At 40.1% G+C, this 23,064-nt stretch overlaps 1 protein-coding gene across 2 annotated transcripts; it reads right to left on the bottom strand.

Moving 5' to 3' along the window:
* Positions 1-12,754: 12,754 nt before the first annotated feature.
* On the bottom strand, positions 12,755-21,116 carry LOC133830739 (agamous-like MADS-box protein MADS2). Of its 2 annotated transcripts, none has more exons than XM_062260786.1 (8): positions 20,784-21,116; positions 17,441-17,525; positions 17,209-17,270; positions 16,996-17,095; positions 14,482-14,523; positions 14,306-14,347; positions 13,567-13,697; positions 12,755-13,364 (listed from the first exon to the last, which is right to left on the bottom strand). In XM_062260786.1, the coding sequence occupies exons 1-8, from the start codon at positions 20,966-20,968 to the stop codon at positions 13,280-13,282; spliced, it is 732 nt and encodes a 243-aa protein (XP_062116770.1). In that variant the 5' UTR covers positions 20,969-21,116; the 3' UTR covers positions 12,755-13,279. The 2 variants fall into 2 exon arrangements, with proteins under 2 accessions (XP_062116770.1, XP_062116771.1); XM_062260787.1 differs by having other exon boundaries at positions 17,441-17,522.
* Positions 21,117-23,064: the final 1,948 nt, after the last annotated feature.

Below are 23,064 nucleotides of genomic sequence, written 5' to 3'. Positions count from 1 at the left end.
TGATTAGACCACACTTGTGTGTCAGGTTTAGGAATTAATCATGAATATCACAGACTTGATATGACAAATGGTAAGGTCACGGGATGACCTCCCTACCAACTTCCAGGTGCCTTCTCCTATAAATATGGAGACCCTGGGAGTTGATAGGGGTTGGAAAAATAGTCTTGTAAGAACTATATACTTTGCAAACCAATTACCCAGAAAAGATCAATAATATTGACTAGTGGAGTAGAAGGATTTTAACCTTCGAACCACTTAAAAACGTGTTTAGGGTCACCTAGTTCTTTCCACAAAGATTTCATATCTGCGACGGTTCTACTTTTAAGTACTAATCTCTTTCTCTCATTCTCTTAATTATCTGTTGCCGAAGAACCGCGTCAACAGTTTGGTGCTTTCATTGAGAGCAAGTCCGATTAGTACTACCACAAACATACAACTATGGTGACCACTCGATCCAAACATGGCAACGAGACAGAACAGCATGATGGGAAGGAGGCTTGCCATGTTGCCCTCCCCGATGAGCAAGTTCTTGAAGTCCAGCAAAGGCCAGGAAAGCAGCCGGCCGGCCAAGACGACACTGGTAGTTCGGCGCCCCGGCCGCCTAATCCGAATCCATGTTATTACACTGCGGTGAAGATGGAGAATGCTCAGCTGAGGAGCCAGCTAGCAGCAGCTGGTCAGCAAATCCAGGATATTCTGAGTCGACTACCCCCTCTCACAACCAACAGTAACGTTGGAGAGAGGCAAGGCGAGGCTCCTAAGTCTCGCCGGAGTAATCGATCCAGGCATAGCTGTTCGGGTAGACTCCCTGCAGCCAACTCCACCCCTTCAACGCACCATCAAGAGGCGAACTTCAGGGAAATGCCTCAGACCGAACAGCAGCAGTACAGCCGTTCAGTTAGGACATCAACCCCTAGCTCTCAGCCTTCCTCGAGGACGCCCAGAAGAGATCGAGGAAATTCCCAAAGGAGGGCCGAGGGGATCCGGAGACGTCAGCCCGTCCCCGAAGAACGTCCAGTTCCTCGTCCAGCTCGCCCAGCGCGAAACCATCAAGCTGGCAGGGCCGAGAGGCCCCCACCAAATTTAGTCCATCCGGACGGCACTAGGATCGCCTCTCCGGTCAGGCATCCTCCTTCTCCCATCAGATATCCGTCTCCTCAGCCCGTCCGAGACATCCCGACCTACGGAAATAGTAGGAGAGACCCGCCATCGGCCGGGCCTTCCCGGCGCAGCAGGGTGCCGGGGGAAGGATCAGGTCGGAGCCGCCAAAGACGCACCTCGAGCCTGTCCAGCAGGAGTCACTGGACCGGTAGTGCACGGAGTGATCTTTCGGGAGGAGACCTGCGACAGCGACTAAGTTCAGCACAAAGTCACCATACTACCCAGGGAGGCGACCTTCGAGATCGCCTCAACTCTCACAGAGAGGATCGAGTTAGGGATGGTAGCCAGGCCCGCTCAGTTGGGGTCCGATCCGAAGTACGTAATGGCGGGAATGCCCCAAATGACCTATCTCCAGATAGGAGGGGCAACAACCCGCCTAATATGTACAACGGGTCCGGAGCAGTTGAACAGCCCCGGAATAACCCAGGATCTCAGGACAAAACCCTAGAGCGCTTAACTCAAATGGAGGAGCTGATGAAGAAGCTCCTATCGGAAAAAGAAAAAGACGAATATGATTCAGGGGATGAGATGGAGCTCTTCGCCCCCAACATAGCAGCAACGGCATACCCTTCTGGCTTTCGTATGCCCCACTTGTCAAAGTTCAACGGGGATGGAGACCCATCTGACCACTTAGGGATGTTCAACACCCTAATGATGGCTCATAACATCGGGCCAGAGCTTCGTTGCTTGATCTTTCCTTCCACCCTAACTGGACCTGCCAGGCAGTGGTTCAAACAAAGTAAAAGGCAGTCAATCAGCTCCTGGAAGACCTTTTCGGCTGACTTCAAGAGGGCATTCCGCGCCTCTCAGGCCTCCAGGGTCCAGGCCGACTCCCTAGCTAATGTGAGACAGCAACCTGGAGAAACGCTAAAAGCCTACTTGAGCAGATTTGCAAATGTTGCTGCTCGAGCCAGAGACACCGACGACAGCTCCAAACTCATGGCTATGAGGACCGGGATCCTAGTAGGCGGAGATCTGTGGAAGGATATTCAAAGGAGGGGGGTCAGCTCAGTTAGTGAATTCCTTAACAGAGCCCAAGAGTGGATAAACTTGGAAGAAGCTGAAGCTTCAGCCGCGGGGACCAGCCAGGTCCTCGAGAAGCCCGCTGGGACGGGAACAGAGATCGTAGTAGCGACTCCCGACGTCACGCAGAGTAACCAGCCCGGTGGCGGCAAAAGAAAAGGGAACGGTGAAAAAATCCAGCACGGTCAAAAGAAGAATAAGTCCGTGGATAAATTCAAGCCCGTGTTCACAACGTATACCGAGCTCACCCAAACCAGAGAGAATATTTTCCTGGCCAACGCTACGCGAGTCCCCTGGAAAAGACCAGAGCCAATAAAGCACCCTAAGGGAAAGAGAGACGCTTCCAAATTCTGCCGTTTTCATAACGACGTCGGGCACAATACCGACGACTGCAGGCACCTCAAAGATGAAATCGAGACTCTCATCCGAGCAGGTCCGTTGGCGCAATACTCGCGGAACAGGGTCCCGACAAGTCGACCCGCTCCGGAGATCCCAGCCAGTCAACCTGGACCTCGAGTAGATCAGGACGTCCTTCCCCCCGTGGTCGAGGGAGAGATTTCCACCATCTCTGGAGGACCACACATGGCTGGCACGAGCAGAGGCGCCCAGAAGAGGTACATAAATGAGTTGAAGGCCCACAATGGAGGGGAGTTCGTCCCGGAACAACGTCAATCAAAACAACAAAGATTAGAGAAACAACCGATCACTTTCACGGAGGAAGACGCGGGCCATGTCCAATTCCCTCATAACGATCCCTTGGTCGTAGCAGTCCAGCTCGCCAACCAGAGAGTAAGGAGAGTGTTAGTGGACAATGGGAGCTCGGTGAACCTCCTATTCCGTTCCACCTTAGAAAAAATGGGTCTGACCGTCTCCGAGCTGAAGGCAACCTTTACGATGCTATATGGTTTTTCAGTAGAAGGGTCAGCAGCGATAGGAACGATTGAGCTGGTGATCACCCTAGGCGACGAGTCCCGAACAGTGTCCAAACTACTCGAATTCGTAGTCATTGACTGCTCCGCTGCCTACAATGCAATTTTGGGCCGACCTATGCTCGTTGCTTTCGAAGCTATCACGTCCGTCCGGCACCTTGCCATGAAGTTCCCTACTTCAACAGGGATCTGCACTATCAAGGGCGATTAGCTCGCTGCCAGGGAATGCTACAGCATTTCCATGAAGGGAAAATCTAAACCCGGGCAGGTGACGATGGCCATTCAGGATGAAGAGGAATCACAGGGACCCAAGGCAGCCCCTGAGATTGAAAAACCTCGGGTTTCCGAAGATGAAAAGCTCGCCCTAAGCGAGGACATTGACCCCCGAGTAGGCGAGGACAGGTCCGAGCTCCAAGCTATTGAAGACCTCGAGGAGGTAGGCATCGATGAACAAAACCCATCACGGACGGTTAAGCTCGGAAAGAACCTCTGTGATAGAAGAAAGGCGGAACTGACTGCGTTTCTGAAAAAGAACCTGGACGTATTCGCATGGTCGCACGAGGACATGATAGGGATCAGTCCGAGCGTAATCATGCACACGCTCCACCTAGACAAAAGCGTCCCTGCCAAATCTCAAAAGCAGAGGCGATTAGGGACGACCCGAGCCGAAGCCCTTGAAGAAGAAGTGGCCCGGCTCAAAAAATGTGTCTTTATCCGCGAAGCCAGGTTTCCCATTTGGGTTGCCAATCCCGTGTTAGTTCCAAAGCCCAATGGGAAGTGGCGGACCTGTATCGACTTTTCCGACCTGAATAAAGCCTGCCCCAAGGATTGCTTTCCATTGCCGAGGATCGATCAACTGGTGGATGCCACGGCGGGGCACGAGCTCATGTCCTTCATGGACGCGTACTCGGGCTACAATCAGATCGCGATGAATCCAGCAGACCAAGATCATACCAGCTTCATGACCCCAACTAATGTCTATTGCTATAAGGTCATGCCGTTCGGTCTTAAGAATGCCGGGGCTACCTACCAAAGGCTGGTAAATAGAATGTTCGCGGATCAGATCGGGAAAAACATGGAAGTATACGTCGATGGTATGCTTGTCAAGTCAAAGATTTCCAGCAACCACGTCACCGATCTGGAAGAATGCTTTAACATACTGCGAGAATATGGCATGAGGCTCAATCCTCAGAAGTGCACTTTCGGTGTCGCATCGGGGAAATTCTTGGGTTTCATAGTCAATACCCGAGGAATCGAGGCAAACCCCGACAAGATCAGGTCGCTGCTCGAGCTTCCCTCCCCCAGGTCGCGGAAAGATGTCCAAGGCCTCACAGGAAGGGTGGCAGCACTGAACCAGTTCATTTCCAAATCGACCGACAAGTGCCTGCCCTTCTACAACCTGCTCCGCGGAAACAAGAAGTTCGAATGGACAGTAGAATGCGAAGGCGCATTCCTCGACCTAAAAACGCACCTGGCTGAGCCACCTGTGCTGTCAAAGCCCAAGGTAGGAGAACCTCTTTTCCTCTACATGGCCATCACTGAGGACGCAGCTAGTGCCGTTTTGGTGCGAGAAGAGGACTAGGCTCAGAAACCGGTCTATTACATCAGCAAGAGACTCCTCGGAGCTGAGTCAAGGTACCCGTTGATGGAAAAACTGGCGTTCTGCCTAATCACGGCCTCGCGAAAACTCAGGCCATACTTCCAGTCCCACTCTGTACACGTCATGACCGATCAGCCTCTAAGGCAGGTTTTGCAAAAGCCTGAAGCCTCGGGACGCTTGCTAAAGTGGGCGGTCGAACCCAGTCAGTTCGAGATTTTCTATACTCCCCGAACTACCATAAAAAGTCAAGCCTTGGCCGACTTCGTGGCAGAATGCGCGGGATTCCATGAGATCCCATCGGAAGACTCGCATCAGCTCACCTCCTCAGGTTCATCGTGGAAGATCTTCGTTGATGGCTCATCTAACGAGAACGGCTCCGGGGCCGGAATCATTCTGATATCCCCAGAGGGGCATAGATTCCACTCGGCGCTGAGGTTCGGGTTCAAGGCATCTAACAACGAGGCAGAGTACGAGGCCTTGTTAGCTGGACTTAGGATAGCCAGCGAGCTAAAGGCAAGCTCTGTCCAATGCTTTAGCGACTCCCAGCTCGTGGTGAATCAGGTTCTAGGCGAGTATCAGGTGCGGGGTCCCAAGATGGCCTCCTATTTGGCTAAGGTAAAATCCGAACTGTCTACGTTTGGGCAAGGGTCGATCGAACAGATACCTCGGGAGCAGAACGCCAATGCAGATGCTCTCGCCAAGCTCGCCACCTCAGGAGAGACAGAAACCCTGGGGTTGGTGCCAGTTGAGTTCTTGGAGAAACCCAGCATAGGCGGAGATCGAGCAGATATTGGGATGATTGACATCAGGCCGACCTGGATGACTCCCATTGTTGAGTACCTCGTCGAGGGCAAGTTACCCGAAGGGCGCAACGACGCACGACGAGTCCTTTATCAAGCTCCGAGGTATACGCTAGTCGAGGGGGTGTTGTACCGACGTGGGCATTCCTTACCCCTCCTCCGGTGCGTTCTTCCAAGTGAAGCGAAGGCCATCCTGCAGGAAGTTCATGACGGATTCTGCGGAGATCACACTGGGGGGCAAAGCCTGGCCTTGAAGATCCTTCGGCAGGGTTATTACTGGCCGACTCTGTCCAAAGACTCGATCTCATACGTAAAAAAGTGCGACAAGTGTCAGCGGTTCGCCGCGGTTGCGCGAGCTCCTCCGACCGAGCTAAAGATGATTTCGTCTCCCTGGCCCTTCGCCATTTGGGGGATAGATCTAATAGGCGCCCTGCCCACCGGAAAGGGCGGGGTCCGTTACGCCGTGGTCGCCATTGACTACTTCACCAAGTGGGCCGAAGCAGAGCCGTTGGCGACAATAACATCGAAAAAGGTGCTAGACTTCGTGATTAAGAGCATCATATGTCGATTTGGCCTACCCAAAAAGATCGTCTCCGACAATGGCACTCAATTTGACAGCGACCTGTTCACCGAATTTTGCGAAAGGCACGGAATTGTGAAAAGCTTCTCGTCCGTGGCCTATCCCCAGGCGAACGGCCAGGTCGAGGCTGTCAATAAAACTCTGAAGGCAAGCCTCAAGAAGAGGCTAGATGAGGCAAAGGGGATCTGGCCAGAACAGCTCCCCCAAGTTCTGTGGGCCTATAGGACCTCACATCGGACTCCCACGGGCCACACTCCTTTCTCCCTAACCTTTGGAAGTGAAGCAGTCCTCCCCGTGGAGGTGAAGGTCCTGTCGCACAGGGTCCGGTCCTACGACCAAGACGAGAACCACGAGCTCCTATGCCACTCCTTAGACTTAATGGATGAAAGGCGAGAGGATTCACAACTCCAGCTCGCCCATTATCAACAGAAAATCACTCGGTACTTCAACACTAAGGTCAAAAGACGTGCCTTTAGCGTCGGTGATTTGGTCTTGAGGAGAGTTTTCCTGGCCGGGAAAGATCCCAAAGATGGGGTTTTGGGACCAAGCTGGGAAGGACCATACCAGGTCATCGAAGTCATCAAAGAGGGAACTTATAAGTTAGCTCGACTTGGTGGAGGGGCGGTCCCGCGGACTTGGAATTCTATCCACCTAAAGAAATATGATCAATGAGCCATTTGTAAGGCCTAGAAGGTCACCTTCCATGTATAAATAAAAATCAAATGTTTCTCGTTATTTGCAAGTGTAACTTTAAAGTAACAACGAAAGACCCTTTCCCAGTTACTTGGGGGGCATATGGTACCTGGATATATCCAGGTCTCCTTAACGACTTAGGTGTTAATTTTTATCTACGGATAAGAGTTATCACAAACTAAGTCCTATCCTGGTCTTAACCAGGTCAGAAAACTTAGAAGTAGTTAACTAAAATTTGTTGACCGTGGTTCTTCTTTAAAAGAGCCCGGGATACGGATAAAAGTTGATGCGAACTAAGTTTTTTCAAAATAAGTTCCTGGTCTTAACCAGGTCATAAAACTTAGAAGTTAACAAAAATTTGTTGACCGTGGTTATTCTTTAAAGAGCCCGGGATGCGGATAAAAGTTGACCCGAACTAAGTTTTTTCAAAATAAGTTCCTGGTCTTAACCAGGTCATAAAACTTAGAAGTTAACAAAAATTTGTTGACCGTGGTTATTCTTTAAAGAGCCCGGGATACGGATAAAAGTTGACCCGAACTAAGTTTTTTCAAAATAAGTTCCTGGTCTTAACCAGGTCATAAAACTTAGAAGTTAACAAAAATTTGTTGACCGTGGTTCTTCTTTAAAAGAGCCCGGGATACGGATAAAAGTTGACGCGAACTAAATTTTTTTCAAAATAAGTCCCTGGTCTTAACCAGGTCATAAAACTTAGAAGTTAACAAAAATTTGTTGACCATGGTTATTCTTTAAAGAGCCCGGGATACGGATAAAAGTTGACCCGAACTAAGTTTTTTCAAAATAAGTTCCTGGTCTTAACCAGGTCATAAAACTTAGAAGTTAACAAAAATTTGTTGACCGTGGTTCTTCTGTAAAGAGCCCGGGATACGGATAAAGTTAACTCGAACTAAGTTCATAAAAATAAAGAGATGAATTCTGACCAAATGCATAAAAATATATATGTAAAACTGGCTGAGCAAATTGTCTCGAGGCGGAAACGCCTCACATAAAAAGAAAATTACAATAGAAAGAGTTCAAAATACTTAAACAAGAAGTGTCCTAAGCCCCATCAGCTGGCCCTTTGGAGGTCGCGGTCTCATCCTGCTCCGCCGCGGCAGAGGCCTCTCCAGTCTCCGATGGAGGAACCTCCTTATTCAGGCGAGCTTGAAGCTGCGGCAACAAGAATGCCCAGAGGTCCGGCGACATGAAAGAAAAGTCCGCGTCCGGATTGTGGGACCAGCAGTGATAGAACAGGTCTTGTAAGGACTGCTCCGACACGACCCGCTCGTCTTTCAGGGAGGCCTGGGCTTCGGCCTTCGCCGCCTCAAGATCTGTCCGCGATGCGGCCAGGGAGTTTTTAAGCTCCTGGTTCTCGGAGCGGATCTTCTCTAGCTCGGACGCGGCCAGGGAGTTTTTAAGCTCTAGGTTCTCAGAGCGGATCTTCTCTAGCTCGGCTTTAGAGGCCGCCAGAGCGTCTCTCGCCTCCTGAGACTCCTGGAGGGCGGTCTGGCGATCAGCTTCCAAACCCTCGAGCTGGGCCTTGGTCCTAACAATGCCTCTATAGGCGGCAGCCATGCCCTGCAAGAAAAGAATGATAAATTAGCAAACTGGAAGGAAAAAGGCGGCGTGTGAGTGTTAAAGCCTTAAAAGAAGGGGGCACTTTACCGTTAAGGTCATGTCCATAGCAGACTCTATAACTCGGACCGGGCTCGTTGTTTCGATGGCTCAGAGCTCCTTCTCCCTGATATTGTAATAGTGGCTGACGACGTAGCTAGCCGACTCATACACCGTCCCCCGGAATGCTTCGGGCATCTTCTCCAGAGCCCGGGGGTCGACCGGGATACGCACGTCCGGGGCTGCCGCGGCCAGATTCCCGACCTCTATTACCCCATCCTGGGCGGCCAGTGGAGATCGTTGGGGTGGCGGGTGCATGAGTCCTGTCCTGGCGACAGGGAGGTTCGCCCCCGCGACCTGGGATGGCAGGGCTTTCTCCTTCTCCTTAGCCGGGGATTTGGTGGAGGCCCCGGCCGAGCTCTTGGACTCGCGAAGCCTCTTTAACCTCGGCCCTGCTGGGGGATTCCCACCGAACACAACGCCCCGCAGACTATTCCCGGGCTGAGACATCTCTTCTGCCAAGAACAAAAAACATGGTTATTAGCAATCATGAAGAAATAAAGACAAAAGGTCCAAAGGCAATGAGAAAGCAAATACTAAGGGAACCCTACCCCCCGAGCTGGAAGAGCCTAGGACGATTATCTCGGGAACTGGCGAAGGTTCTAGGTCCGGTTCTGAATCGGGGCTGGACTCTTCTACGTACTGCCTAATCCCCGGAGCATAGATGCCCCTCTAGAGCGCAGGCCACGTGCGTAAATTGGTCCCGTACTCCTCAAAAATGGCCGACCTAAAGGCTAGGGTATTATATACTACTACGGTACCCTTAGGCCGACTCTCTTGGTTGTCCAGCACGAGCTGGTCAACGCAGTGGAGCAGGAGCGTGTCCAGGTCCGGATTCCTTGGGTGACGATGGACGAGCTGCCTAGGGTTGAACCTAACCAGCCGGGGGTCTGCAGTGGCCCTATCTACGTTCTTAAATAAGTAAGAGTTACCTTGACCGGAAGGACCCGCGGCTGCTCCGGATTGGGCCCTCTCCTTGCTCATCCCCTGGGCGACCTCCAAGGTCCTCTTCCTGTTCCTCACCTTCTTCCTCGCCTTCGTCGTCTGTGACCTCCTCCGCGATGATCGGTCTGTTGTCGCGAGCTGGGGGAGGCCCCCGGGGCCTTTTCAAATTCAAAGTCTGATTTGGGAAAATCAGCTTGCAGAATACCATCGTCTCGTCCGTCACGAGCGCGTGGTAGTCTTTCTCACTGGGGGGCAGGTTCGCCAGTGTATCGTATTGACCCCCAAGGGTCACAGAATTTTCGGTCCTCGAGTAGATGGCTGCAAGGTTGGTTGAAATCAGAAGTGGAATAAGGGACGAGCTAAAATAAGATAACCGTTAAAAGGCGAGCTAAATCAAGGATCACTTACGAGGACGGTTGAAATAGTGATGATCGCAGTTTCGGAACCCAGTTGACATGAAAAACTGGTCTTTGAAGTCGTTTGGATGGCTCGGCAGCTCGATCACTGCTACTGTGTTAGGGAAGCGGGTTAAGTAATAGAACCCGTCGCCTCGCCCCCGCTGGTCCGGGCTGGCTTTGAGGCAAAAGAAATATAGAATATCAGCAGGAGTGGGGACCTCCCACTCATGCTTCTGGAACAAATACCTCAATCCCGCCAATAGACGGTATGAGTTGGGGGGGAGCTGAAATGGGGCCAACCCCACATAGTTCAGAAAATCAGCAAAATACTGATCCAGGGGGAGGAAGGCCCCTGCCTTGAAGTGTTCCCCGCTCCAGGCCGCGAACGACTCGTCGAGCGGCGTGCAGCTCCGCTCCCCATCCGTAGCGGGTCGGGCGATCACGGAGGTCTTCCCCAGAGGAATGTTGTGGTTAAGGAAGATTTTGGTGATCTTTGCCTGGCTGGTTATCTTCGAGACGATTCTCTCCGCCTCGAAAAACGCGTCAGGAGCCACCTCGGCTTGCTTCTCCACCGCCGGCCCAAAGTGAGGAATTGGCGAGCTGGTCACCACCGCCTGTCCTTTATCCTGCTGGGAGGCCGAACTTCCCACATTCTTCTGTGGCAGATTTCTCTTTGGAGCCATCTGGTCGCCTATCGAACAAAAGAAAACACTTTAGAAAAGGCGACCCAAGCAGGAGAGTGAAACAAGTATTAAGTACACGAGCTGGGGTAAGCCCAGCCCGTGGAGAGTGATGCCACGCGTTCCAAGGAACACGCGCCTATGCCCTCAACAGATCCCAGATTACTCGGAATTCGTGTGTCAGAGGACTCAGAGTAAAAAATTGCCTTGGGGGGAAAGTTTCAACAAGCAAGGCATGGCAAAACCGCTTTTAAGGCGTATTCCCTAAGCTACCCGGTTTTTTGCACCCAAAATTTCTAAGGATCCTACCCAGAAATTGTTCCCAAGAGAGAACCATGGAACCCATATTCTAAGACGATGTCCCATGGCAAGTGTGCCCTAATCTAAGAAGGGTTGTCACCCTCCATATCCGCGCGACCCAGAAAACCTCTGCATGTGGCTACAGTAAATTTTTTTGCCTAAGCTACAGTGGCATGCTTTCAAAAATAAACAGGGGCAGAAGACTTACAGTATATGGTTAGATGGTGAGCGAGGTCGCTGCGCTGGTAGGAGCTTCGTTGGCACAGTGGTCTCCAAAGTTTTGAAGGAACTTGGACGCCTAAGCTTCGTGAACGAAGAAGGTGAGAGCAATGGAAATGAGGGTTTTGTTCTTCGGAAGGTCAGAGAAAAGAAGGAAATTTGAGAGGTTTTGAATGGTAAGGTGGCCCGTGCGTGGGATGACCACCCCTTTTTATACACGGGAAGGATCACGTGTAAAAGGCCCTTGGGAGACCCTCCACTCGAAATGTGAAACGACGGCTGGACAGTAGGCTAGGCCATTTAATGCGGTTCTCGTAGAGTGTACCGTCGCCACCCACGGCGTTCCACGTATCAGACGCCTGCGAAAAGCATGGAATACGAAGGGTTGTGGGAGAAGTTTAAAAGCCCCTACTGTGGTCTCCCATATCTGACGTCATGAACCACGAGCAGGAGCTTGGGGGGCAGATGTACGCCCTGGTTTTCCCACGGGCTGTTTAGCAGGACGAGCCTCGGACTAAACATGATTTAGTCCGAGGCTCCCACAGGCCAAAGGCTCTGTTTCTAGGACGGGCCCTTTCTAGCTCGAGGGGGCCCTGTTTCCAGCTCGCTCTTGTTGCACTAGGAGCTGGGAACAACATCCGGCGACCACCGACGGATCAGCTCGGGTTATGGATTGCTCCGGTAGCGAGCTTCTCAGGAAGCTCTGACCCTATGGGAAGTCAACACGCAAGATAAACGTGCATAATCCTGCCATCACGTGTCCGATATCCCCCTGACTTCTCGGACACGCAGCAGGAACGTGCGTATTCAGACACCCACGGACGGGTTGGGCCATGCGGCCCATTATCTCCTTCCATACTGATTAGACCACACTTGTGTGTCAGGTTTAGGAATTAATCATGAATATCACAGACTTGATATGACAAATGGTAAGGTCACGGGATGACCTCCCTACCAACTTCCAGGTGCCTTCTCCTATAAATATGGAGACCTTGGGAGTTGATAGGGGTTGGAAAAATAGTCTTGTAAGAACTATATACTTTGTAAACCAATTACCCAGAAAAGATCAATAATATTGACTAGTGGAGTAGAAGGATTTTAACCTTCGAACCACTTAAAAACGTGTTTAGGGTCACCTAGTTCTTTCCACAAAGATTTCATATCTGCGACGGTTCTACTTTTAAGTACTAATCTCTTTCTCTCCTTCTCTTAATTATGCCGAAGAACCGCGTCAACAGAAAGCATAACTTATGACTAAAAATGAAAAAATTGTAATCTAAAAGAAATGTTATTATATATGTTATGGCTAAAAGTATTAGTTATAATATATATTTATATGCATATGAAGTTGTGATTAAAATTATTTATCCTCACATAAAAAAATCACATATATTAAAAGTTGAGTAATGCTAGAGACATATTTATTTACACATAATAAATGCACACACTAATATTACATATATATTTTAGACCATACATAAAAATAATATGGTTCTACTTTAATAAATTTGAATGATTTAATTAAACTGCTACATCATTGTATCATTGTGTGCATTTTGTATGTATAAAGTAAGTGCGTGTCAAATATTACTCTTAAAATTTATAATAAGTTATATTCATCTTAACATTATTGATATAGCCTTAATTTGGTTATATAAACCACAAAAACTAGGGACTAGGATGAGGGCGGTGTGGGTAAGCAGTGAAAAAATGAACAAATTACCAACCCATGAGTTAAAAGTCAAAAGCAAAAGCTATCACAACCAGCCCGTATCACAATAACACAATGACCAAAAAAATACAAACATCCACATCGAAAGATAGAACATAATCAACCAAATAGAAAAACTAATCTACAACAACAAATTTCCAAGTCTCTTATCCCTCAAATACCAAATAATAGATACAAAAGATTATAGTACCAATCGAGAATGTTCTCTTATATATTGTTCTATGTGAAAATGCATATTATATATACTATATATACATGCACACACACTTACATGTTACAACATCAGAATGTTTAATAGCAGGGTAGTGGTGGGAGTATAAAACAACATTGGCTTTTCATGCCAACACTAGTCATGAATACTAATTTTTTATATGTTGGAGAAGATAGATTTGAACTACCTCTCTTTACGAGGAGAGGTATAGTACTCGTAGATACTACTTATTGAAGCATAATTACAAGTTATATAGGAGGGGAAAAAAAGCTAGTACAATTCTAGTACACGTTTTATTGGTGCAATTAATAACTTGATATAATAGGTCCATGGGAAATCAAAGCATCCATCCAAGCATGTACCCGTTCATATTTTGGGCCGGGGCTCCACCATTAATTTCATCTGGGCCCATTGAATTGTATCTAAGCAGTACGATTAAGCAATATCAATTAAATTGGACTGAAATATTATTTTGATACTTCAATAGTAATAATTTAGTTCTTTATTATCATATATGCATGTGGTGTGATCCGAAAATAATTAAAAAAATTATTAGTGAAAACAAATGCAAATTTTAGATGTAAATTTTATTTTTTTGTTAGTTTCGAAATAATTTATTTTTACCCAGTTCCCAGAGGTTGATAGAAGCCTTGATCAGTTTGAGAAGGAAGGTGGGTGTAGGCATTGTTATTGTGTTCCTCTGCTGCAGCTTCCCATGTAAGTCGAAGTGGATTTTGAGTACTGTTTTCTTCCAACTAAATAATAATCAGCAATTCTAGAATTAAAAATTATGTCAGATATATATATATTTATATGCTAAATATTTTTGTTAATTTGTAATACTCACACACTCACAAATATAATATGATCACATTGCCGGAAACAGAAATTAATAATTAATTATTTGAAAAGCATCAACAACGACTATAGTAGCAACTATAGCAATAAATTTTGTAGCCAAGGAAATCTTTTGCTAACTCTTTTCCGTAAGATTTGATTAAAGTGGATTGTTGTTTCAACTAACAATAATCGTTTGTTAATGTAATCCGAACCTATGTATCTATCCAATCCAACAGAAATTACGATAAGAAAGATGGAAATTGACAATGGATTATGAACACGAATATATTATACATATACGTACGTGACAACATTATAAATAATTCTGATTGCATATATTAATTATGTTGTATTATGTGATATGGTTATTAAAAAGCTCTTATAAATGATTCTTATAAAACGAGTTTTTGTGCATAAAAATATAATTAATGTATATATAAAAAACCAATTTCTATAACTGCTGGTCTACTTCGTTCTTATTCAGAGCAATATTATATGTAGGATATAAAAAAATTTGGAATACCTTTCTTCTCAACTCTTTGTTAGCTTCAAGTAGGAATTCTTCCTGCATTAAAGTAAATTTATATTTAATATATAAATTGAAATTAAGAAGTATATATATACATGTATATAAATATATATAAATAAGTATATATAGTTTTGGAATGTGAATTTGAAGTGATCGTCAAATACGCATACCCTGTGTTGAAGATCATTGAGTTGATCAAGCATGCATTGGGTCTGAAAAATTGTGTACGTAAAAAGTCCATTGTTAGCAATTCTCAGCTTCTTACACATTCAAATCATAAAATGTCATTGCAAGATAAGTTATGAATCCATTTAAAAGAGAATCCCTATTTATTCACCAAAATGAAGTTCTTTTAGACATTCAAATCTCCAAAATGTCAGAATGATTTACAGTTTAAATGATTGATAATCAGATTAATTAATTAATTAATTAGAATTATCAATATTTCAATTAATATGTTTACATTGATTTTGGAATCTGAATAAAATATTTGTAAGTTACAAAACTTACATTATTAAATATATGTATAGATCTATAAAATAAATATTTTCAAAAAATATTATATTAAAATATATTTTAAACTTTAAATATTAATTTATCTTCATATTAACTTTTTACAATTGAAATATATTCAGACTAAAAATAATATAAATATTTAAATTATACATACACAAATATATGTACAAATTTATTAAAATAATAATAAATATCAATTATCTTATATTTATTATTTTCAATATAAACAAAAATATATTATAAATAAAAAATAATAATAATTTCAATAACATATAAAAGAAAATTGACAATTTTTTAAATAATATATCTGTATTATGAAAAAAAATATTAAATATTTTAATTAATAGTTTTTTTATTAAATAAGAGTAAAAATAATAATATGTAATTTGAGAAATAATGAGAATGATAATCTAAGAAATAATGAGAATGATGATCCTTCTAATCCTATGAGGTTGCTGTCAATCCCTCAATCTTATGGAATTATAACAATCCTATTTCTCAATCCCAAGTGTCACATATTTTATTCTCAAATAAAAAATAGGTAAGCAAAGAAAGATAATGATGCCAATATTTTCTTATTATCATTTTCTAATCTCATAAGTAACCAAAATATGAAAATAAATAAATAAATAAAGAGGCCCAAAAACTGGGTTGTGTGCCAAATGGGAAACTGATCTGTCTTGAACTCTTTATTCTGCGTTAACATGTCTTTTTACACTACTTTTGGGATAGTTACCTTTATATATAAGTTGATGTAATTGAGTGAAAATATTTACCTTTTCTAATTACCATTCAACTTTCTTATTCGGACTAATCACAAAACTGATGACTTTTAATGATCTCTTCTATGATCATATTCAAGTTGTTACTATTATTATCACGCCCAAAAGACATAATTTCAAACACTGTCATAGTTTTTGTGACTATTAAACAATGATCATAATGTATGTTGTGTTTTGAATATAGCGTAATTCTATAGTCCTCTTGGAAAGAGAATTACAGATAATTTTTTTTCTTTCAATTTTCGGCATATAATGAAGTTCTAAATTCATTTTTTATATGACGATATACAATGTAGTTATTCTAAACCTCCATTAGTTTTTATGAATTTTTTAAATAATTTTTTATGCCAAAAATAAAGTTCAAAGTCAATTTTACACGTGTATAAAAAAACAGGTTTGCGTGTAATAGGTTATTTGAACCATGTTTTAGCATAATAAATTATTCAGAATTTTTTGAAAATTGATAGGAGATCTGCTATAACTACAATATACAATGTTATATAAAAAAAAATTAAATTATAACTTATTAATTTTGAATTTTTTAGATTAATTAGTCAATAAATACTAATTGGAAAGATAATGGTCACATTAATTATTCTCATTAATTCCAAAATGATTTTTTTCTCATGAAATTGATAAAAGGAATGATTCAATAATGAAGAGGGAATTAATAGTGAATATTAAATAAGATTCTTTTTTTATTCTTTAATTTAAGGGTACACATGGGTCGGATTTTCGGGTGGAGAAAAATGGTACCGAAATCGATCTGAAATTTTCGAGTTTTTGTGGGTTTCGGATTTTTCGGGTTGGGTTTGTGTTGAGTTGGGCCTGTTGGGTTTGGGCCGAAAAGCCCATTTTTCCAAAAATACCAATTTTTTTTCAAAAATACCATTTTTTACATTTTTTTTATAGTTTGTTTTCTCTTTTGAGAAGAAGGGGGGCTGTGCGTGATGAGTGAGAGTGAAAGAGAAGAAGAAAAGAAATAACGATTGTTTTTAGGGTTATCATCTTATTTTTCAGATTTTTTTTTTAAAAAAATTTCGGTCGGGTTTGTAACCCGAACTCAAAATTATTGAATTTTAAACCCGAACCCGACTCAATATGTGTCGGGTTCGGATCGGATTAAGCTCAAAATGACTAGTTATTTTCTGAAAATTTGAGTTCTCGAGATTCGGGTCGGGCGGGTTTTCGCGTTTTGCGGATCAAATGTTCACTCCTACTTTAATTAATATATGACCACTATGTTATTAGGTAGTCATTCCAAAAGTTTGAAAAAAATCAAAATTTATTTTTAGAAATATTAATTAACAATTATAAATATAGATCATTGATCTTAATGCAATAATTAATATTAAAGTATCATCCTAAAATTTAATTTAATGTTACCTTCATTGACCTAATTTGCCTCAAAGATATCTCTAGCTGATTCTCTAGCTGCTCAAGCTCATTTGTGTTCAACGGACCAAGATCTTCTCCAAGAAGGTTTCTGCGGCATTATATATTCAGTATGTATAATCTTTACACACACATAAAAATGATATAGATATATTTATATATATATATATGTATTACATGTATTAAAGAATGAAGTGTACCTACCTCTGAGATCGCTGCAGAACCTCTACTCTTGCTTTTAGCTTCAAATATTCCTGATAGCTGTTCTGCTCAGACACAAAATCACCAGTTAATAATGCTTAGCTCTAGGGTGCAATGAGTTTATTATAACATAAACTATGGTTAGTTTATTTCTCATGTACATATATGTATATTTGACACGTGTACAAGACATATATTTATATAAATTTGGTGTATGTATACCCATTCAATTTACCTCATGAGAGTCAATTAAAGGTTGCGTAGCCTCCAGTGCCCCATAACTGTACTTCTTGTACTTTTCAAGTGTTTTTATCATGCTACTTAAGAAAAAAGAATCCAAGTAAAACGCACAAATTGGAAGGAAAATTAATACAATATTACAACGCAGTGTTATTATATAAATAATTTATGGGGTACATAATTGAATTAAATCAATCGATAAAGCATATTATATGATTATTATCAATCGAATAAATTTTTTTATTATCATATATCTTACTATAATCTTGAATAATTAAGAACACGCAAAAAGCTATATATTCCCATTTGAACAGAAAGGTGAAGTGGCCGGACTTTTTTTCACGAATTTTACTCTTATAGCAACTCCTATGTTGGAAGCAAAATGTTACATATACTATACATTCATAATTTAATTGCATGACAATTCAACTGGTACAGTATAGTTCCAATATATATATATATATATACATATATATATGGGAACAAGTATGCAGTAGTAATATTCTTCCCTTTTAAAAGGATGTTGAATCCTAGTTAGTTAATTTGAAGATCTGTATATTCTCAAATTTTATATATTCTACTTACTTAGAACACAATTTTTCATTCACTCTAAACTTATTTTAATAGACAATTTCTCATCCACTACAAACTATATATTTTGAGCATAATGCCTGAAAATATGCAATAAAATAGTGTCAATAATTTACAGTACCCAGGACACCAGACTCATTCCGTTATTCTCTTAGTTGTACTTTCTTTTTGTACATGTATGATGACAAAGATCTTTTAAGGCTACAATTGAACCTATAGACTCAGGTGCACAATTGTAGGTAATAAAGTTTGTTATGAGAGACTTTGTGCTTACCCATATACACAAAATAGTTTCAGGGCAAGCCCTTTGACTACTACTAAGTAGGTAAAAGTGTGCATAATATAACATGCCTACATATTTACAAATATATTATACCATTTTCACCATGTACGTAATAACACTCTTACAAAAGAAAATAATGATGATATCATGATCAAACCTATATATTTATCATGTCCTTTTAATTTATATAGCTAGACTTAGCCACATTTGTTTATCACTTATGCCATGCATATGTACATCAGGTCATCAGTATATTTCTCAAATGACTTTACATCTGAATTAGTAAGGCACAAGAGGTAGGACTCCTAGGAGGCTCCATACAGTCATAGACCTATATATACTTAGTACAATAATCGAATATGTAAAAAATATAAATATTAGTAACACATTCAGAAACTGATAGTGCACCGGACTCGGCACAAATTAAAGTGGATAAACAAGGCTGTCTCACTTCCAATATATGAGCTAATAATACTTAAGCTTCTTTTTCGCCCTTTCAATAATCATTTTTAAGATTGACAATTATAGAAAATATGTAAACTATCATTAAATATAGATGATCGATCATATTCCACTCAAATATTTCAAAAAATTCAGCTCTCCGAACAAACAAACATGTTTTCACTTAAATATTACAAAAAAACTTCAGCTCATATATATATATATATAATTTTATATTGGCCACCATAAATATATTTACCGGTTTCAATATTGTTTTTGTTGGAAATAAATTCAGTTCGACACTTCGACCCACAACGATTCAATAAAATGGACAATTAATTATTGGATATTTAAATACTTAAAATTAAATCATTTAAAAAAAATATTAAATCTAAATTACTTATATATATATATAAAACTAAATGTAGAGTATATACTTTGTCTCGAAAAAAAATCAAAGTCTATATATATTATATGGTACTCACACAAGTACATAACAGAAACAAACAAGTGATTTCACAAAGTTTTCGATTTCGCTTATATGTTAGTGTATTTAAAATAGTTTTATGAACTTCTGGGTGTGCATTATTTATACTACAATTATAAGGGGAGAAAAAAAAAACTTTGATGTACAATTAATTAAAAAAAAAACTCCAAAATTTAAAGAAAACTACAAAAAGCAAGAAAAATAAAAAGAGAAAAAAATAAAAGAAAATGATACTAATGGAGAAAAGAAAAAAAAATAGCTGATCTATATCCCGAAGAATTATTATATTTGCATTAGTTTAGATCTGTGATTTTCTTTAATAATAAAAATTAAAATAGGAATTTATATAGGGAAAGAAATTAATTAAAAAATTATTTGAGGAAGACGACAAAGATATTGGAATTAGATTTATTCTGAAGAAGGTTAATATTTTGAAGTAGCTAGAAAAAGCATACCCTTCCACACAAGTTTTTTTTTTTTTTTGTTAATGGCTTACACACTGGTTTTAGGTGAGTGATCTGTATAGATTCTAACAGCTTTACATGCCAAGAGAAGCAGCCTTCTCTCTCTTGAACTCAAGTCTTTCATTGCACCAATTACCACGCTAGCTCTTTCTAGCACATCATACATCACATCTCTGCCCTCGAATCATAACAGTGAAACCAGTCTTTTGAAAACATTAATTAATATAAATAATCTTCGAAAAATTCGCTTTCTGAAAATGAATCAAGACATACTATATATAATTATTAATTATTAATCAAGAATATATATATATATATATAACTATTGTTAGGATAAAACAAACTTTGTATGTATATATTCTACATTCCAGATCACCAAAACTAACCTGGTGAGTTGAGAGGAGTGACAAAAAAAATTATCTTCAAAAATAAATGTTAGTGCATAATTAATATGATGACAGTATATTTTTAATTATATATTGTTCATATAATATATAATATATAGATTAGAGAGAGGATTCAACCTCTGATCTTTCCTGATGAGATCAAAGTAGACGAAATGAAGTAGATGAAGCTAGAAATTATAGAATAATCATGGCTTTTTCTAGCTTTTATATTCCTACATATAAGTATATAAACGTATTTGACAAATCAAAACCTAAAATATACGTCACAAAATTAAATCAAGTATATTTATGAGGATTTGAACTTTGGATCACACAATCACAAATCACTTGAACTACAACCTTATCATATCTGCAGAAAATATGAGAAACTAATTGAAAGGCATCTTATTCATTGCTTGCTCCTACAAATTAAGCCATCTAAACCTCACCCTCATGCTCCTTATTTTATTATAAACAAAAATCAACTCGAAGAAAGCACAGATCTTGGATATAAACTATATATAACATCTAAAGTAATTTCACACACATAAACATATATATATATGTATGTATGGAGATCTGGATGGAGAAGAGCTAGGTTTAATAGGAAAAGATGATGATGATGTGTGTGTGTATATATAATAATAATAATAATAATAATAATAATAATAATAATAATTTGATACCTAGAGCCGCTACAGAACTCATAAAGCTTCCCACGGTTGGAGAAAATAATAACGGCAACCTCAGCATCACAGAGAACGGAGAGCTCATAAGCTTTCTTGAGAAGCCCATTTCTTCTCTTGGCAAATGTGACCTGCCTGTTAATTTTGTTCTCTATTCTCTTCAACTCTACTCTTCCTCTCCCCATCTCTCTCTCTCTCTCTCAGACTTTGACACTTTCTCTTTCTAGCTAGACCCTCTTTAATTTCTGTCTTGGTTAAGAGCTAGTAAACCCTCTAAAAAAAGCTTCAGTTAGGGTACCAAAAGGGATAAGATAATAGTATCCTATGAAGGGAAATGGAAACACCGAAAAATCTTTTGTGTATTGTATTTGGTGCTCTGTATATATATATATATAATTATATTTTGTGTGCCGTATATTTAATGGTATCTAAAAGGTAGCTAAGTTTATCAGATTTTTCTCTTTTGAAGAGTACATGGTTTTGCCCTATGTCATCCACTCATCAACATCAACTATATATATTTATATATATGGACAACTTCGATCCATTTCCCCCTCTTTCTTGGTAATAATAATATAATAGTACAATATTTGTGTAATATTAATAAATTCAAGGCATTTTTGCTTTCTATAGTATATATAGTACTTTATCATTACATGTTTCAATATAATTTCCAACGTCAGATCGATCATTAGATCATGATATCAAAATTCTATCAGACGTAGTATATAGTTATGTGCAAATTAAACCTTGCCAAAGAATTTTTAAGAGAGAATTTTTAAGAGAAATCTATGATGTTAGTTTTTAAGGATATTAAATTAATTTCCACTTAATTATGAACAATAAGATATATATAATAACGTTCACTTTATATCAAAGTTTTTATAATGTGTTCTGTTGGAAATCGAAATTAATGTAACAGTTACAACTATATATTATTAGGTAATAAATCATACAAAAATCTGATTATTGTTACGCATGGTGTTGGCGAGGTTCAAATATTTGTAACTCAAATGGAAAAGTTAGAAACCAAAGGTTATATCCTTGACCCTTGACATATCTCATATCTGCTAAGATTCACGTTTACGCCAAACTTCGGATGTGTACATTATACAATACATATATACATTACAAATTTTGTATAATATATAGTACGATATATATATATATATATTAAAACATTAATATTACTATCCCTATATAATTAATATAATTAACAACGTACAAACTTCGGATGTGTACGTTGTTAATGTTTTAATATATATATATATTAAAACATTAATGTTTTTTTTTTTACCAAAAAAAACATTAATATTACTATATGAGACTACTAGATCACAATTACTGGACATATCCCTATATAATAAAATATATTTGCGGGGAGAAATTTAAATTCATGCTAATAAATAAAGGTAAACTTCTCAAAGTTTAAGAGAAATATTTTTTATTTTGAACAAATAATTTATATGTAATTAATAATTATGCTGAATATATTCGTCATAAAAAAATCAGGCTTAATATATTTTCACAAAAACACAAAAAATGATTGCGGGGCAGAAAATTAACAACGATCTTATAAATAAAAAGAAAATTGCTTTGAAATATTAACATTGGGGTGAGGTGTGATGCTATGAGTGAAGGTATTGATTTCATTAAATTAATTTTTGAGGAGTGCACCATTGCACTTTCATTCATTAATGTATGATATGCACTAAAAAAAACACGGCCTATAATGTTCTTGGTAGAGTAGGTCCTCGGTATAGCTGCGTTGGTAGAGATAAACTTCTACCGAGGGCATTTAATATGTCATCTGTATAAGTTGTACCGAGGAAATTGTCCTCGGTATAGAGTTGACAATTTCCTCGGCATAACCTGTCCAATTTTGTCATATGGATGGGCTATACCGAGGACAATGAGCCGAGATTTTTTTTATATATGCAATATTTATTCACTTATATATTTATTTATTGATTTAATTTAAATTAAATATAAAAAAATAAAATAAAATTAAAACACTTATATTAAACATATAAATAAATTTAGTAAGAAATTAATTAATTAAGAGAGTTAATTAAGAGAGTTAAGTTTAGTAAGAAATTAATACCATAATTTCTGGGCGTCGGAAAAATTCAATGGCTTTTTGCCACTGCGTATTTGTGCAACCACCGTAATGATTTTCTGGCCCATTAATCGTTAAATATTCTTTAATATCGTACTTCCAATTAGAATACTTTTTAACACATGATGTATCAATGCCTCTCAAGATCCCAGTGCCCTTGTC

Source organism: Humulus lupulus, chromosome 4 (genome assembly GCF_963169125.1).
Source record: "Humulus lupulus chromosome 4, drHumLupu1.1, whole genome shotgun sequence".
Lineage (NCBI taxonomy): Eukaryota > Viridiplantae > Streptophyta > Magnoliopsida > Rosales > Cannabaceae > Humulus > Humulus lupulus.
The sequence above is the reverse complement of the archived record's forward strand: the minus strand, read 5'-3'. Positions and strand labels throughout refer to the sequence as shown.

Bases quoted from the DNA above. Each gene is read 5' to 3' on its own strand.
- LOC133830739 (XM_062260786.1), bottom strand. From the start codon at position 20,968: ATGGGGAGAGGAAGAGTAGAGTTGAAGAGAATAGAGAACAAAATTAAC. The intron at 14,524-16,995 runs GTAACATTAAAT...ACAATTTTTCAG, and splicing joins GGCAAATTAGGTCAATGAAG to ACCCAATGCATGCTTGATCA. The intron at 13,365-13,566 runs GTAAAAATAAAT...CGTACTGCTTAG, and splicing joins TATCAACCTCTGGGAACTGG to ATACAATTCAATGGGCCCAG.